The following is an 18459-nucleotide window of genomic DNA, read 5'->3' on the forward strand; positions in this document are numbered from 1 at the left end:
ATGTGGTAGGACCACCGATTGTCAAACAGGCCGTTGCATTGGCTTTATTAGTCCTGATTCCTGTGATTTGGCTATTTAAGCTCTGAATATCAGCTACCCAACTTTATCAGGAGGAGATATCTCTCTTTGCAGTGTGTTATTACAGCTGGAAATGCACAAGTATTTTCTTCTTTGCTATGATCAGCTCATCATAAATGTCTGGATACAAACCTGAAACCACTGATCATGACAGTTTGGCCCACGGGATGAATCTCCTGTACAGCAGTTGTGAGTAGCCTGATTGTCCGTTTTACTTTGACCTATCCTGTTTTTAGGGTAGGTTGTTTGTTAACATGTCGGCGCAATTTTTATTTGATTGGGCGCCATTTAGGTTAAACTACTTGATTGGAACAACCTGCATGATGTAAGAAGTTTCTGTCTATTTACATTGTCATACATTTTATCTCCAGCCTGTGAGCTACAGGCAGGTAGCCAAGTAGTTAGAGCGTTGGGCCAGTAACCGAAAGGCTGCTGGATCGAATCCCTGAGCTGACAAGGTAAAAATCTGTTGTTCTGCCCCTGAGCAAGGCAGTTAACCCACTGTTCCCCGGGTGCTGAAGACGTGGATGTCGATTAAGGCAGTGCCCTGCACCTCTCTGATTCGGAGGGGTTGGGTTAAATGCGGAAGACACATTTCAGTTGAATACATTCAGTTGGACAACTGACTAGGTATCCCCCTTTCCCTTACAGAAAAGGCCACATATTCTTTCTACCATATCCTATATGTGCTAGATGATTTGCCTGACAGAATGTTAGCGCTCCAAAGGGCGGCATCAGCGCTGACCTAAAAAGCCCATATTCAACTGGTTGAGAGAAATTGACATTGTTTGGGTAGAATTATGTGAGGTTTAATGTGTTGCTGGAGGTGCATCTAGTCAATCTGCCACCATAGGCGGTCGCCTAATGAGCAGGCAGGCCCTGTGTGTGTGTGTGTGTGTGTGTGTGTGTGTGTGTGTGTGTGTGTGTGTGTGTGTGTGTGTGTGTGTGTGTGTGTGTGTGTGTGTGTGTGTGTGTGTGTGTGTGTGTGTGTGTGTGTGTGTGTGTGTGTGTGTGTGTGTGTGTGTGTGTGTACTATAAGCTGTGTTTTCTGTCCTAGGTGGGTCGTCTGACCTGTTGGCCTCTGTTCCGGGACTGTCTAGCTTACGCCATCTCTATCTCTGCTGTTATAGCCATCATTTCAGACAACAAAGTCTACTGGTAAGTGTGTGTGTGTGTGTGTGTGTGTGTGTGTGTGTGTGTGTGTGTGTGTGTGTGTGTGTGTGTGTGTGTGTGTGTGTGTGTGTGTGTGTGTGTGTGTGTGTGTGTGTGTGTGTGTGTGTGTGTGTGTGTGTGTGTGTGTGTGTGTGTGTGTGTGTGTGTGGTGTAGGTGCGGTGTAGCTAGTGCCTTCTGTGTGTGTAGGGAGTGCCTTCTGTGTGTGTTTGCAACAGTATAACTTTTCCAGGACAGTGGAACTTTTACATGTCATTGAGAATTGATTGTCTTTGACAATAAAGTTAAAGTGCCCTGTGTGTACTGGTAAGTATCTGTGTTCAACTCCACTTCCTCAATCTCAGCATGCAGTAACACTTTACAGCCCAGCGGTGTGATACTAATTATCAACAATCCTCCTAGGTACACAACCTTCCTATTTTATTACTGCCGGATACAGAGTCATAAACCAATCAGTTCTAATATACATGTACAAGTGATTGTATTCGTTTTTTATTAGCATTTAACTCTCCTCTTCCCTCCTCTCTTCTTCTTTCCTCAAATCTCCTCCCTTCCCCTCTTCTCTCCTCCCCTCCCCACCCCTCTCCTCCCGTCTCCTCTCCTCCCCTCCCCACCCCTCTCCTCCCATTCCCTCCCATCCCCTCTCCTAACCTCCCCTCTCCTCCCCTCTCCTCTTCTCTTCTCTCCTCTCCTCTCCTCTTCTCTCCTCTCCTCCCATCTCCTCTACACCCCTCCCCAACCCTCTCCTCCCATTCCCTCTCCTCCCCTCTCCCCAGGTATGATGCAGCCTGTCTGTTGCTGGTCTATGGGGTGTACATCGTAGTGTTGTGTTTTGACCTGAGGATCAGTGAGTGTGTTCTGAGGAGGTTCAGCCCCTGCTGTACTTGCCTGGGGAAAGGTTCCGGGGATCACAGCGAGACACAGCCATTGGTCGACACCACTCTGAGGGTCCACAGACGTTCTAGAAGCGACAGCGGAATCTTCCAGGATGATTCAGGATACTCACACATTTCCCTCAGTCTGCACGGCCTGAATGAGATACCAGAGGGTAGCTGACTCTATCTGTCACGTAAAAGTTTTAAAGTATTTGGTTTTAAATATACTTAAGTAATCAAAAGTAAATATAATTGCGAAAACATACAATTAAAAATTACTTATATTAAGCAAACCAGACGGCATAATGTTCTTGTTTTTTTAATTTACGGATAGCCAGAGGCACACTCCAACACTCAGACATCATTTACAAACTAAGCATGTGTTTAGTGAGTCCCCCAGATCAGAGGCAGTAGGGATGACCAGGGATGTTCTCTTAATAAGTGTGTGAATTAGACCATTTCTTGTCCTGCTAAGCATACAGGATGTAACGACTACTTTTGGGTGTCAGGGAAATGTATGGAGTAAAAAGTATATAATTTTCTTTAGGAATGTGGTGAAGTAAAAGCAAAAGTTCTCAAAAATATAAATAGTAAAGTAAAGAACAGATACCCCAAAAAACTACTTAAGTAGTACTTTCAAGTATTGTTTCTTATGTACTTTACACTACTGCACACACACACACACACCGCTCTGGTATATGACACATTGATGCCATGCAGACTGAGGAAGGTGTGTGTGTGTGTGTGTGTGTGTGTGTGTGTGTGTGTGTGTGTGTGTGTGTGTGTGTGTGTGTGTGTGTGTGTGTGTGTGTGTGTGTGTGTGTGTGTGTGTGTGTGTGTGTGTGTGTGTGTGTGTGTGTGTGTGTGTGTGTGTGTGTGTGTGTGTGTGTGTGTGTGAGGGCGATTTACTCCAGTGGGGAGTTTGTGGGGACAGAGGAGAGCAAATTGCAAAAATGTTCCTGCCAAGCAACAACAACACAGCAAGAGGTGCCGCTAATCAAAACACAGATCTGAGAATCACACACACACACATATTTTCTCTTGAACGCTTTCTCTGGCTTCTACATAAAATGTCACAATTTGTGTGAGAACTTTTTCAAGTAAATCACACCTGTGTGTTTCATATGAGAACAGGGATTGACACTCCTTGTGTTTTCTCTCTGTGTGTGTGTGTTCCAGACCACAAGAGTGTGTTCTCGATGCCAGAGAACGACCTGAAGCGAATCCTGTGGGTGCTGTCCCTCCCGGCCATCGTGATTCTCTACCTGACTATTCCAGACTGCAGGAGACGGTTCTGGAAAAAATGGTTCATGTTCACCTTCTTTATGTCCGCTGTCTGGATCTCAGCCTTCACATACGTACTGGTCTGGATGGTCACTATCGTAGGTAAATATATATATATATATATATATATATACACCACCGTTCAAAAGTTTGGGGTCACTTAGAAATGTCCTTGTTTTTGAAAGAAAAGCACAATTTTGGTCCATTAAAATAACATCAAATTGATCAGAAATACAGTGTAGACATTGTTAATGTTGTAAATGACTACTGTAGCTGGAAACAGCAGATTTTATATACATAGGCGTACAGAGGCCCATTATCAGCAACCATCACTCCTGTGTTCCAATGGCACGTTGTGTTAGCTAATCCAAGTTTATAATTTTAAAAGGCTAATTGATCATTAGAAAACCCTTTTGCAATTATGTTAGCACAGCTGAAAACTGTTGTTCTGATTAAAGAAGCAATAAAACTGGCCTTCTTTAGACTAGTTGAGTATCTGGAGCATCAGCATTTGTGGGTTCGATTACAGGCTCAAAATGGCCAGAAACAAAAAACTTTCTTCGGAAACTCGTCAGTCTATTCTTGTTGTGAGAAATGAAGGCTATTCCATGCGAGAAATTGCCAAGAAACTGAAGATCTCGTACAACACTGTGTACTACTCCCTTCACAGAACAGTGCAAAGTTCCTCTGTCCAGTGTCTGTGTTCTTTTGCCCATCTAATATTTAATTTTTATTGGCCAGTCCGAGATATGGCTTTTTCTTTGCAACTCTGCGTAGAAGGCCAGCATCCCCGGAGTCGCCTCTTCACTGTTAACATTGAGACTGATGTTTTCTGGGTACTATTTAATGAAGCTGCCATTTTGTTATGTTACAGCCTTATTCTAAAATGTATAACATTTTTGTTTAATCCTCAGCAATCTACACACAATACCCCATAATGACAAAGCGAAAACAGTTTGTTTTTTGGGCAAATTTATAAAAAATAAAACAGAAATACCTTATTTACATAACGTATAAGACTCGAAATTGAGCTCAGGTGCATCCTGTTTCCATTGATCACAGTGGTAAATTCAATTGATTGGACATGATTTGGAAAGGCAAACACCTGTCTATATAAGGTCCCACAGTTGACAGTGCATGTCAGAGTAAAAACCAAGCCATGAGGTCAAAGGAATTGTCTGTAGAGCTCCAAGACAGAATTGTGTCGAGGCACAGATTTGGGGAAGGGTACCAAAAAATGTCTGCAGCATTGAAGGTCCTCAAGAACACCGTGGCCTCCATCATTCTTAAATGGAAGCGTTTTGGAACGATCAAGACTCTTCCTAGAGCTGGCTGCCCGGCCAAAATGAGCAATCGGGGAGAAGGGTCTTGGTCTGTGACGTGACCAAGAACCCGATGGTCACTCTGACAGAGCTCCAGAGTTCCTCTGTGGAGATGGGAGAACCTTCCAGAAGGACAACCATCTCTGCAGCACTCCACCAATCAGGCCTTTATGCTAGAGTGGCCAGACGGAAGCCACTCCTCAGTAAAAGGCACATGACAGCCCACTTGGAGTTTGCCAAAAGGCACCTAAAGACTCTCAGACCATGAGAAACAAGATTCTGTGCTTTGATGAAACCAAGATTGAACTCTTTGGACTGAATGCCAAGCGTCACGTCTGGAGGAAACCTGGTACCATCCCTACGGTGAAGCATGGTGGTGGCAGCATCATGCTGTGGGGGTGTTTTTCAGCCGCATGGACTGGGAGACTAGTCAGGATCGAGGCAAAGATGAATGGAGCAAAGTACAGAGAGATCCTTGATGAAAACCTGCTCCAGAGCGCTCAGGACCTCAGACTAGGGCGAAGGTTCACCTTCCAACAGGACAACGACCCTAAGCACACAGCCAAGACAACACAGGAGTGACTTTGGGACAAGTCTCTGAATGTCCTTGAGTGGCCTTGCCAGAGCCCGGAGTTGAACCTGATCGAACATCTCTGAAGAGACCTGAAAAAGCTGTGCAGCAACGCTCCCTGTCCAACCTGACAGAGCTTGAGAGGATCTGCAGAGAAGAATGGGAGAAACTCCCCAAATACATGTGTGCCAAGCTTGTAGCATCATACCCAAGAAGACTCAAGGCTGTAATCGCTTCCAAAGGTGCTTCAACAAAGTACTGAGTAAAGGGACTGAATACTTATGTAAATATGATTTCAGTTTTTTATTTTTTATAAATTAGCAAAAATGTCTAAAAACCAGTTTTTGCTTTGTCATTATGGGCTATTGTGTGTAGATTGATGAGGGGGAGAAATTATTCAATACATTTTTGAATAATGCTGTAACCTAACAAAATGTTGAAAAAGTTAAGGGGTCTGAATACTTTCCCAAGGCACTGTATATACTGTATATATATATATAAACACTGGTCTGGAGTGTCACTATCGTAAGTAAATATATACATGTTGATCACTAGGTAAGTCAGGCTCCTCTACATCAGTGTTACCAATGTCTGATGTCAGACAAAGTGACGATTCTCTCTGCATTGTCTGGTTAAGGGACGAGCTTTGCGTAGGAGTGACGCCACCTGTCGGATATCAATGTCATTTTTATCAATGCTTTTCACAATATATCCTCAATACACAATACATCCTTCCTCAATATATTGCCTTCGGCGCTGTGTACACTCAGGTTGTACATCTGGTGTACAACACATTTGACACAATGTTTGAGTTTGTCTGAACCGTTGTTGTGTCTCCACAACAATTGTATAATTATTTCTGTGCAAATGTGTTGTACCTTAGTGGTATAACTTGTGTGTGTATGTGGTCTAAGTGCCTGCTTCCAGACTGCAGGTGTTATTGAGCAAAACATTTGCAGTTTTTACATGAAAAGAAGGAATCACATTAGTTTAAACCCTTTTCATGTTACTCAATCAGAGAGAGGAAGTCCAAACGAGGAGGTGTAGAAAGTATATGAGAACATGTCAGATGTTAGAGTCGAGTCACATGCTGATTCCTGGGATTCCAGAGCAGAGCTGGGTCCTACAGGCTTAGTGGAGCTCCAATGGCCCGGTGAACAGACACCAGCCCAGCCAGCACCGGGATTACACACATACACACGCATGGATACACACACGTGTGAACGCATGCACACATGCAGAGGCATGCAAATGAAGGCACATCAAACGCAGGTACACTTAAACACATTAAACACAGACGCAGGTACACTTAAACACATTAAACACAAACGCAGGTACACTTAAACACATTAAACACTGACGCAGGTACACTTAAACACATTAAACACAGACGCAGGTACACTTAAACACATTAAACACAGACGCAGACATGGACAGACGCACGTACACACACAACATGCACACATCCGCAACGTGTGCACACACATACACACACAGACGCACACACAGCAGTCAGATTACCGCCTGCTTCACCTCACAAACTGCATGGCTGCCAGGAGACGTCATGTGAGCTTCGGGTGGGAGTAGCCTCTAGGCACAGATCTAGGATCAGCTATCCCAGAGAAAACACAAAGAACTGACCTTACATCAGCGTTGAGGACTGATGTTGTCATGTGACGTTGGTAGACATGAGAGTATAATGGGATTATTATGTTTTAACCTTCAGAACAGCTCACATGAGAGAGAGAGAGAGAGAGAGAGAGAGAGAGAGAGGGGGGGGGGGGGGTGAGAGAGAGGGTGGGGGTGAGAAAGAGGGAGATGGGGGAGAGAAAATAAAGAGTTCATCAATGGGGGCATGTGTGTGTATTTCCCTATGGTGTTTCTCTGTCGTCTGAACTTTGTAATGTGACCAGTAAGGCTTGGGATTTGTGAGGAGGTACAGGGTGGAAAGATGGAAGAAGGGATGGAGGGAGGGATGAGAGAGTGATGGGCTCCCGAGTGGCGCAGCGGTCTAAGGCACTGCATCTCAGTGCTAGAGGCGTCACTACAGACCCTGGTTTGATTCCAAGCTGTATCACAACCGGCTGTGATTGGGAGTCCCATAAGGCGGTGCACAATTGGCCCAGCGTCGCCTGGGTTACTGTTTGGCTGGGGTAGGCCGTCATTGTAAATAAGAATTTGTTCTTGACTGACTTGCCTAGTTAAATAAAGGTTAAATAAAATAAATGGGGAAGAGAGGACTCCTTTAAAGTAGTGTTTCTAAACCATTTTGCACTGTTGTCCACCTGAAGCCTTTCTTATTGTGTTCCCTGTGTTATATCTACCTGTATCCTGTGTGTTTTATCTACCTGTATCCTGTGTGTTTTATCTACCTGCATCCTGTGTGTTATCTCTACCTGTATCCTGTGTGTTATCTCTACCTATGTCCTGTGTGTTATATCTACTTGTATCCTGTGTGTTATCTCTACCTGTATCCTGTGTGTTATCTCTACCTGCATCATGTGTGTTATCTCTACCTGTATCCTGTGTGTTATCTCTACCTGTATCCTGTGTGTTATCTCTACCTGTGTCCTGTGTGTTATCTCTACCTGTATCCTGTGTGCTATCTCTACCTGCATCATGTGTGTTATCTCTACCTGTATCCTGTGTGTTATCGCTACCTGTATCCTGTGTGTTATCTCTACTTGTATCCTGTGTGTTTTATCTACCTGTATCCTGTGTGTTATCTCTACCTGTATCCTGTGTGTTATATCTACCTGTGTCCTGTGTGTTATCTCTACCTGTATCATGTGTGTTATATCTACCTGTATCCTGTGTGTTATCTCTACCTGTATCATGTGTGTTATCTCTACCTGTATCCTGTGTGTTATCTCTACCTGTATCCTGTGTGTTATCTCTACCTGTATCATGTGTGTTATATCTACCTGTATCCTGTGTGTTATCTCTACTTGTATCCTGTGTGTTTTATCTACCTGTATCCTGTGTGTTATCTCTACCTGTATCCTGTGTGTTATCTCTACCTGTATCCTGTGTGTTATCTCTACCTGTATCATGTGTGTTATATCTACCTGCATCATGTGTGTTATATCTACCTGCATCATGTGTGTTTTATGTACCTACATCATGTGTGTTTTATGTACCTACATCATGTGTGTTTTATCTACCTACATCATGTGTGTTTTATGTACCTACATCATGTGTGTTTTATCTACCTACATCATGTGTGTTTTATGTACCTACATCATGTGTGTTTTATGTACCTACATCATGTGTGTTATATCTACCTGCATCATGTGTGTTATATCTACCTGCATCATGTGTGTTATCTCTACATGCATCATGTGTGTTTTATGTACCTACATCATGTGTGTTATATCTACCTGCATCATGTGTGTTATATCTACCTGCATCATGTGTGTTTTATCTACCTATGCTCTCTATGTTAGGATAGACCCTGGGTGTCCCAGATACAGTGATGGGCCTGACTGCGATGTATGACATATCTGATCCTGTGTTGTATCTGACCCTGTGTTGTGTTCTATCTGACCCAGTGTTGTGTTCTATCTGACCCAGTGTTGTGTTCTATCTGACCCAACGTTGTGTTCTATCTGACCCAGTGTTGTGTTCTATCTGACCCAGTGTTGTGTTCTATCTGACCCTGTGTTGTGTTCTATCTGACCCAGTGTTGTGTTCTATCTGACCCAGTGTTGTGTTCTATCTGACCCAGCGTTGTGTTCTATCTGACCCTGTGTTGTGTTCTATCTGACCCAGTGTTGTGTTCTATCTGACCCAGTGTTGTGTTCTATCTGACCCAGTGTTGTGTTCTATCTGACCCAGTGTTGTGTTCTATCTGACCCAGTGTTGTGTTCTATCTGACCCAGTGTTGTGTTCTATCTGACCCAGTGTTGTGTTCTATCTGACCCAGTGTTGTGTTCTATCTGACCCAGTGTTGTGTTCTATCTGACCCAGTGTTGTGTTCTATCTGACCCAGTGTTGTGTTCTATCTGACCCAGTGTTGTGTTCTATCTGACCCAGTGTTGTGTTCTATCTGACCCAGTGTTGTGTTCTATCTGACCCAGTGTTGTGTTCTATCTGACCCAGTGTTGTGTTCTATCTGACCCAGTGTTGTGTTCTATCTGACCCAGTGTTGTGTTCTATCTGACCCAGTGTTGTGTTCTATCTGACCCAGTGTTGTGTTCTATCTGACCCAGCGTTGTGTTCTATCTGACCCAGTGTTGTGTTCTATCTGACCCAGCGTTGTGTTCTATCTGACCCAGTGTTGTGTTCTAACTGACCCAGTGTTGTGTTCTATCTGACCCAGCGTTGTGTTCTATCTGACCCAGTGTTGTGTTCTATCTGACCCAGTGTTGTGTTCTATCTGACCCTGTGTTGTGTTCTATCTGACCCAGTGTTGTGTTCTATCTGACCCAGCGTTAGCGTAGTGTTAGCTAGCTACATAGTTGTCTTTGCTGTCTTCGTATCCGAGATAATTGTGTAGTTTAGAGTGTGTAGTTTAGTTTAGAGTAATTATCGTAATTTACCGAAGTTAGCTAGCCAGCTATTTGTCGTCCCTGTTAACGTAGGAAACACTGCTAGCTAGCCAGCAGCTAGCCAGCTAGCCAACGTCTACCGAATAGCAGCACTGTAGAGACTATCACATTTACATTACATTGCAACGGAACGACTTGGTTAGTGTAGTGTTAGCTAGCTACATAGTTGTCTTTGCTGTCAAGATAATTGTGTAGTTTTGAGTAATTGTCTAGGTTACCTAGCCAGTTACCGAGGCTACCTAGCCAGCTACACTTTCAAACTAAGTCAACAACGCAGCCACTGCTAGCTAGCCTACTTCAGCAGCACTGTATCATTTTAGTCAATAAGATTTCTTGCAACGTAAGTTTAACTTTCTGAACATTCGAGACGTGTAGTCCACTTGTCATTCCAATCTCCTTTGCATTAGCGTAGCCTCTTCTGTAGCCTGTCAACTATGTGTCTGTCTATCCCTCTTCTCTCCTCTCTGCACAGACCACACAAACGCTTCACACCGCGTGGCCGCTGCCTGGTGGTCCCAGCGCGCACGACCCACGTGGAGTTCCAGGTCTCCGGCAGCCTCTGGAACTGCCGATCTGCGGCCAACAAGGCAGAGTTCATCTCAGCCTATGCTTCCCTCCAGTCCCTCGACTTCTTGGCACTGACGGAAACATGGATTACCACAGATAACACTGCTACTCCTACCGCTCTCTCCTCGTCTGCCCACGTGTTCTCGCACACCCCGAGAGCTTCTGGTCAGCGGGGTGGTGGCACTGGGATCCTCATCTCCCCCAAGTGGACATTCTCTCTTTCTCCCCTGACCCATCTGTCTATCGCCTCCTTTGAATTCCATGCTGTCACAGTTACCAGCCCTTTCAAGCTTAACATCCTTATCATTTATCGCCCCCCAGGTTCCCTTGGAGAGTTCATCAATGAGCTTGACGCCTTGATAAGCTCCTTTCCTGAGGATGGCTCACCTCTCACAGTTCTGGGTGACTTTAACCTCCCCACGTCTACCTTTGACTCATTCCTCTCTGCCTCCTTCTTTCCACTCCTCTCCTCTTTTGACCTCACCCTCTCACCTTCCCCCCCTACTCACAAGGCAGGCAATACGCTTGACCTCATCTTTACTAGATGCTGTTCTTCCACTAATCTCATTGCAACTCCCCTCCAAGTCTCTGACCACTACCTTGTATCCTTTTCCCTCTCGCTCTCATCTAACACTTCCCACACTGCCCCTACTCGGATGGTATCGCGCCGTCCCAACCTTCTCTCTCTCTCCCCCGCTACTCTCTCCTCTTCCATCCTATCATCTCTTCCCTCTGCTCAAACCTTCTCCAACCTATCTCCTGATTCTGCCTCCTCAACCCTCCTCTCCTCCCTTTCTGCATCCTTTGACTCTCTATGTCCCCTATCCTCCAGGCCGGCTCGGTCCTCCCCTCCTGCTCCGTGGCTCGACGACTCATTGCGAGCTCACAGAACAGGGCTCCGGGCAGCCGAGCGGAAATGAGGGAAAACTCGCCTCCCTGCGGACCTGGCATCCTTTCACTCCCTCCTCTCTACATTCTCCTCTTCTGTCTCTGCTGCTAAAGCCACTTTCTACCACTCTAAATTCCAAGCATCTGCCTCTAACCCTAGGAAGCTCTTTGCCACCTTCTCCTCCCTCCTGAATCCTCCTCCCCCTCCCCCCCCTCCTCCCTCTCTGCAGATGACTTCGTCAACCATTTTGAAAAGAAGGTCGACGACATCCGATCATCGTTTGCTAAGTCAAACGACACCGCTGGTTCTGCTCACACTGCCCTACCCTGTGCTTTGACCTCTTTCTCCCCTCTCTCTCCAGATGAAATCTCACGTCTTGTGACGGCCGGCCGCCCAACAACCTGCCCTCTTGACCCTATCCCCTCCTCTCTTCTCCAGACCATTTCCGGAGACCTTCTCCCCTACCTCACCTCGCTCATCAACTCATCCTTGACCGCTGGCTACGTCCCTTCCGCCTTCAAGAGAGCGAGAGTTGCACCCCTTCTGAAAAAACCTACACTCGATCCCTCTGATGTCAACAACTACAGACCAGTATCCCTTCTTTCTTTTCTCTCCAAAACTCTTGAACGTGCCATCCTTGGCCAGCTCTCCTGCTATCTCTCTCAGAATGACCTTCTTGATCCAAATCAGTCAGGTTTCAAGACTAGTCATTCAACTGAGACTGCTCTTCTCTGTGTCACGGAGGCGCTCCGCACTGCTAAAGCTAACTCTCTCTCCTCTGCTCTCATCCTTCTAGACCTATCGGCTGCCTTTGATACTGTGAACCATCAGATCCTCCTCTCCACCCTCTCCGAGTTGGGCATCTCCGGCGCGGCCCACGCTTGGATTGCGTCCTACCTGACAGGTCGCTCCTGCCAGGTGGCGTGGCGAGAATCTGTCTCCGCACCACGTGCTCTCACCACTGGTGTCCCCCAGGGCTCTGTTCTAGGCCCTCTCCTATTCTCGCTATACACCAAGTCACTTGGCTCTGTCATATCCTCACATGGTCTCTCCTATCATTGCTATGCAGACGACACTCAATTAATCTTCTCCTTTCCCCCTTCTGATAACCAGGTGGCGAATCGCATCTCTGCATGTCTGGCAGACATATCAGTGTGGATGACGGATCACCACCTCAAGCTGAACCTCGGCAAGACGGAGCTGCTCTTCCTCCCGGGGAAGGACTGCCCGTTCCATGATCTTGCCATCACGGTTGACAACTCCATTGTGTCCTCCTCCCAGAGCGCTAAGAACCTTGGCGTGATCCTGGACAACACCCTGTCGTTCTCAACCAACATCAAGGCGGTGACCCGTTCCTGTAGGTTCATGCTCTACAACATTCGCAGAGTACGACCCTGCCTCACACAGGAAGCGGCGCAGGTCCTAATCCAGGCACTTGTCATCTCCCGTCTGGATTACTGCAACTCGCTGTTGGCTGGGCTCCCTGCCTGTGCGATTAAACCCCTACAACTCATCCAGAACGCCGCAGCCCGTCTGGTGTTCAACCTTCCCAAGTTCTCTCACGTCACCCCGCTCCTCCGCTCTCTCCACTGGCTTCCAGTTGAAGCTCGCATCCGCTACAAGACCATGGTGCTTGCCTACGGAGCTGTGAGGGGAACGGCACCTCCGTACCTTCAGGCTCTGATCAGGCCCTACACCCAAACAAGGGCACTGCGTTCATCCACCTCTGGCCTGCTCACCTCCCTACCTCTGAGGAAGTACAGCTCCCGCTCAGCCCAGTCAAAACTGTTCGCTGCTCTGGCACCCCAATGGTGGAACAAACTCCCCCACGACGCCAGGTCAGCGGAATCAATCACCACCTTCCGGAGACACCTGAAACCCCACCTCTTTAAGGAATACCTAGGATAGGATAAAGTAATCCTTCTAACCCCCCCCCCCCCCCCCCTTAGAGTTAGATGCACTATTGTAAAGTGGTTGTTCCACTGGACATCATAAGGTGAATGCACCAACTTGTAAGTCGCTCTGAATAAGAGCGTCTGCTAAATGACTTAAATGTAAATGTAAATGTTGTGTTCTATCTGACCCTGTGTTGTGTTCTATCTGACCCTGTGTTGTGTTCTATCTGACCCTGTGTTGTGTTCTATCTGACCCTGTGGTATGTCTGAGATGTAACAGGAGAGACTCTGGGTATCCCACACAGTGATGGGCCTGACTCTATGTCTTGTGTATCTGACGGTGTGTTCTCTGTGTTGTATATAACAGGAGAGACTCTGGGTATCCCAGACACAGTGATGGGCCTGACTCTATGTCCTGTGTATCTGACGGTGTGTTCTCTGTGTTGTATATAACAGGAGAGACTCTGGGTATCCCAGACACAGTGATGGGCCTGACTCTATGTCTTGTGTATCTGACGGTGTGTTCTCTGTGTTGTATATAACAGGAGAGACTCTGGGTATCCCACACAGTGATGGGCCTGACTATATGTCTTGTGTATCTGACGGTGTGTTCTCTGTGTTGTATATAACAGGAGAGACTCTGGGTATCCCAGACACAGTGATGGGCCTGACTCTGTTAGCTGCAGGGACCAGTATACCAGACACAGTGGCTAGTGTCATGGTCGCCAGAGAAGGTAACTACTACTGTAGCTTCATTTCTAATCCTTTCTGACCTTTAGTCCCCCTGAGATACATCTCTTTTCTAGGTCAGTAGATACATAGAGACATATTACTTCAGAGCGAAATGGAGCCCACAGCTGCAACTTATTCCACTAGATGTCCCCCTTATCATAATCGTTCAAGTCATACTTAAGTCCCATCTCTCTCTTACACTATATACACAAAAGTATGTGGACACCCCGTTGCTGACAGGTGTATAAAATCGAGCACACCGCCATGCATTCTCCATAGACAAACATTGGCAGTAGAATGGCCCATACTAAAGAGCTCAGTGACCTTCAACGTGGCACCGTCAGGATGTCACCTTTCCAACAAGTCAGTTTGTCTCATTTCTGCCCTGTTAGAGCTGCCCCGGTCAACTGTACGTGCTGTTATTGTGAAGTAGAATGTCTATGAGCAACAACGGCTCAGCCACGACGTGGTGGGCCACATAAGCTCACAGACCTGGACCGCCGAGTGCTGAAGCACCTAGTAAATATTGTCTGTCCTTGGTTGCAATACTCACTACCTAGTTCCAAACTGCCTCTGGAAGCAACGTCAGCACAGGAACTGTTCGTCGGGAGCTTCATGAAATGGGTTTCCATGGCCGAGCAGCTGCACACAAGCCTAAGATTACCATGCGTAATGCCAAGCGTCGGCTGGAGTGGTGTAAAGCTCGCCGCAGTTGGACTCTGGAGCAGTGGAAACGCGTTCTCAGGACTGATGAATTACGCTTCACCAGCTGGCAGTCCGATGGATAAATCTGGGTTTGGCGGATGCCAGGAGAACGCTACTTGCCAGAATACATAGTGCCAACTGTAAAGTTTGGTGGAGGAGGAATAATGGTCTGGGCTGTTTTTCATGGTTCGGGCTAGGCCCCTTAGTTACAGTGAAAGGAAATCGTAACGCTACATCATACAATGACATTCTAGACGATTCTGTGCTTCCAACTTTGTGGCAACAGTTTGGGAAAGGCACTTTCCTGTGTCATCATGACAATGGCCCATGCACAAAGCGAGGTCCATACAGAAATGGTTGGTCAAGATCAGTGTGGAAGAACCTGACTGGCCTGCACAGAGCCCTGACCTCAACCCAATAGAACACCTTTGGGATGAATTGGAATGCCGACTGCGAGCCAAGCCTAATTGCCCAACATCAGTGTTCAACCCCATTAATGCTCGTTGTTGAATGGAAGCAAGTCCCTGCAGCAGTGTTCCAACATCTAGTGGAAAACCTTCCCAGAAGAGTGGAGGCTGTTATAGCAGCGACTACATATTAATGCCCGACGAGCAGGTGTCCAAATGCTTTTGGTCATGTAGTGTAGGTAAAACAGACATGTACAACATAGTGTTATATGTCATCTTACTTGTCCCCTCTCTCCTCCCCTCTCTCTCCTCCACTCGCTCCTCCTCTCTCTCTCCTCCCCTCTCCTCCCCTCTCTCTCTCCTCCCCTCGCTCCTCCCCTCTCCTGCTCTGTTCCAGGTAAAGCCGACATGGCCATGTCCAACATCGTGGGTTCTAATGTGTTTGACATGCTGTGTCTGGGTCTTCCCTGGTTCATTAAGACAGTGTTTGTGGACACGGTCAACCCTGTGGAGGTCAACAGCACCGGTCTGGTTTTCATCTCCGCCACCCTCCTCCTCTCCATCGTTTTTCTCTTCGTGGCAGTCCATATAAACGGCTGGAAGCTGGACTGGAAGCTGGGGATCGTCTCTCTGTTCTGCTATGTTGTTTTTGCCACTCTGGCCATCCTCTACGAACTGGGCATCATAGGGAACAACCCTGTCAGACTGTGCAGCGACTGATACACTGATAAACACACAGAGACCTACAATAACACACACGGTAGCACACACACAGCGCTGCTGCAGGCTGCACTCATCAGACTGTGTAGTGGCTGAGTGGCAGCGATGGAGTCCACACTGCAGCCCTCCCCAGAACCAGACCACCCAGAACCAACCTCTTGACACTCAGACCATTTATACAGAACCCAAATACAAGGCCCAGATTCACAGAGTCTCAGAGTAAGAGTACTGATATAGGATCAGGTCCACCGTGTCCATGTCCTCTTATTCATTATGATCTAAATCAGTGGTATTCGAAGTCGGGTCGCGACCCCACTAGCAGTTGGGTTTGTGGACAGATTAGGAGTGTTGGAACACCAAATTCAAATACAGTTAAAAAAATATATAGATTTACAAAAATAACAGTATAAATTATTGTATGGGACACTATACAAACATTTTTGAGAAAGATAATTTGAAAAATAAAATTGTATTGAGTAAATGTATTTATTGGTTTCTTTTTGTTTCGATAAGAGATAAAAATACAATGAATTAAAGGTTATTTGCTGATGTATTGGTGGAGTCGTGAGAAATTATGGTGAAAAAAATGCAGGCCCCGCTGAAAAAGTTTGAATACCACTGATCTAAACTGGTCCGAGACCAACACTCCTACTGACACACTTTATGAATACAGGCCCAGGACTGGGTGCCAAGATCAGGATCCAAGATAAAGGCTACATCTCTTTATGAATACAGGCCCAGGACTGGGTGCCAGGACCAGGATCCAAGATAAAGGCTACATCTCTTTATGAATACAGGCCCAGGACTGGGTGCCAGGACCAGGATCCAAGATAAAGGCTACATCTCTTTATGAATACAGGCCCAGGACTGGGTGCCAGGACCAGGATCCAAGATAAAGGCTACATCTCTTTATGAATACAGGCCCAGGACTGGGTGCCAGGACCAGGATCCAAGATAAAGGCTACATCTCTTTATGAATACAGGCCCAGGACTGGGTGCCAGGACCAGGATCCAAGATAAAGGCTACATCTCTTTATGAATACAGGCCCAGGACTGGGTGCCAGGACCAGGATCCAAGATAAAGGCTACATCTCTTTATGAATACAGGCCCAGGACAGGGTGCCAAGACCAGGATCCAAGATAAAGGCTACATCTCTTTATGAATACAGGCCCAGGACTGGGTGCCAAGACCAGGATCCAAGATAAAGGCTACATCTCTTTATGAATACAGGCCCAGGACAGGGTGCCAAGACCAGGATCCAAGATAAAGGCTACATCTCTTTATGAATACAGGCCCAGGACAGGGTGCCAAGACCAGGATCCAAGATAAAGGCTACATCTCTTTATGAATACAGGCCCAGGATCCAAGATAAAGGCTACACCTCTTTATGAATACAGGCCCAGGACTGGGTGCCAAGACCAGGATCCAAGATAAAGGCTACACCTATTTATGAATACAGGCCCAGGACTGGGTGCCAAGACCAGGATCCAAGATAAAGGCTACATCTCAAATGACACCTTTCCCCAAATTAAATCTCTGGCCAAAAGAAGTAAACTTAAATGTATGTAGGGCAGGGTTATTCAACTCTTACCCTATGAGGTCTGGAGCCTGCTGGTTTTCTGTTCTACCTGATTATTAATTGCAGCCATGCCTAAATCATTTCCTGATTAGAAAAAATGCAGTGGAACTGGCTTCAATGTCCAGAGTTGAGTTTGACGGGTGCAGGGTGTGATTTGAGATGCAGCCCGATGCAGACTCCATACTACCTGTGAGTGAGAATGACCCAGCAACACTGCCTTTCACCTCTTAAGTCAGGAAATAAAGCTGTTTTTTAATATTCAACAGGACTCCTCTGACCTTATCTTGTCATTACCAGAGGAAGAGGCAACGCGAGAGGGATAACTGGGCCAAAAATCTGTCACCAGCAGGTGGCATTTACTTCATTTTTTCACACAAGCCTAGTTTTTATATGGTCAATGAATGTCACATTTGGTCAACAACAAAAAATGGAATGGCCTTCTTGCCACATGAGGTTAATTTGATCAAATAGTCGTTTTGCGATGCTTAGATTATGAGTGTACTGATAAGTATGACACATGACTTCTCAGCAACTTTATATAGATAGGAGTTGTGCCTGTTCACACGTGTTTCTGTCCTCTCAATGGCTAGAATGGGCCCACCCGAGCTTGCCTCCTCCCGACTGCATTCTGGTCAATATAATGGATAACCTGCCATTACTCAATGCTGGTGAACGAGGAAGGGAAGGGGATATTGTCCAGGTAGAACAGATAAGCGTTTACAAGCAGCCTGTGTTGCTCAACAGTAAGGAGTGAGGACACGCTCATAAAGAGAAGAAACCCAAAAGTTTCCACTGGTCTTGACTGTCAGGACAGAAACTGTTTAAGATGAAGGCAATAAAGTATCCAATCAGTTTTCCACTTGTCATGAACACCATTTCAGTTGGTGCACAGTTCCAGCTAGCAGAGCTGGTTTAAGACTCCCAGTGTATACTAACCAAAGATCCTATTACATTACAATACTAGCAAACTAAACATTTATGGACACTAGTTTCACATATTTTGTCAACATGAGTCATATCAGTTAACTTCAATAGATGATTCTCCTACACCATTCTGGTCTGGTTTCCTCCGGTGTAGAAAAGGTCTTTAGTTAGGGATATTCTGGCTAGCTC

General features: G+C 46.2%; 1 protein-coding gene across 1 annotated transcript in view; it reads left to right on the forward strand.

The window, feature by feature from the left end:
- Positions 1-16251, forward strand: part of slc24a5 (solute carrier family 24 member 5) — a 20517-nt gene extending 4266 nt beyond the window's left edge. The window contains exons 5-9 of the mRNA XM_071401025.1: positions 1136-1236; positions 2026-2297; positions 3304-3510; positions 13835-13936; positions 15444-16251. Of these exons, the coding sequence (XP_071257126.1) occupies positions 1136-1236; positions 2026-2297; positions 3304-3510; positions 13835-13936; positions 15444-15766 (1005 nt within the window). The 3' untranslated portion in view covers positions 15767-16251. The remainder of the gene's footprint in view (positions 1-1135; positions 1237-2025; positions 2298-3303; positions 3511-13834; positions 13937-15443) is intronic.
- The last annotated feature ends 2208 nt before the right edge of the window (positions 16252-18459 follow it).

The sequence above is a fragment of the Salvelinus alpinus genome, chromosome 5 (genome assembly GCF_045679555.1).
Source record: "Salvelinus alpinus chromosome 5, SLU_Salpinus.1, whole genome shotgun sequence".
Lineage (NCBI taxonomy): Eukaryota > Metazoa > Chordata > Actinopteri > Salmoniformes > Salmonidae > Salvelinus > Salvelinus alpinus.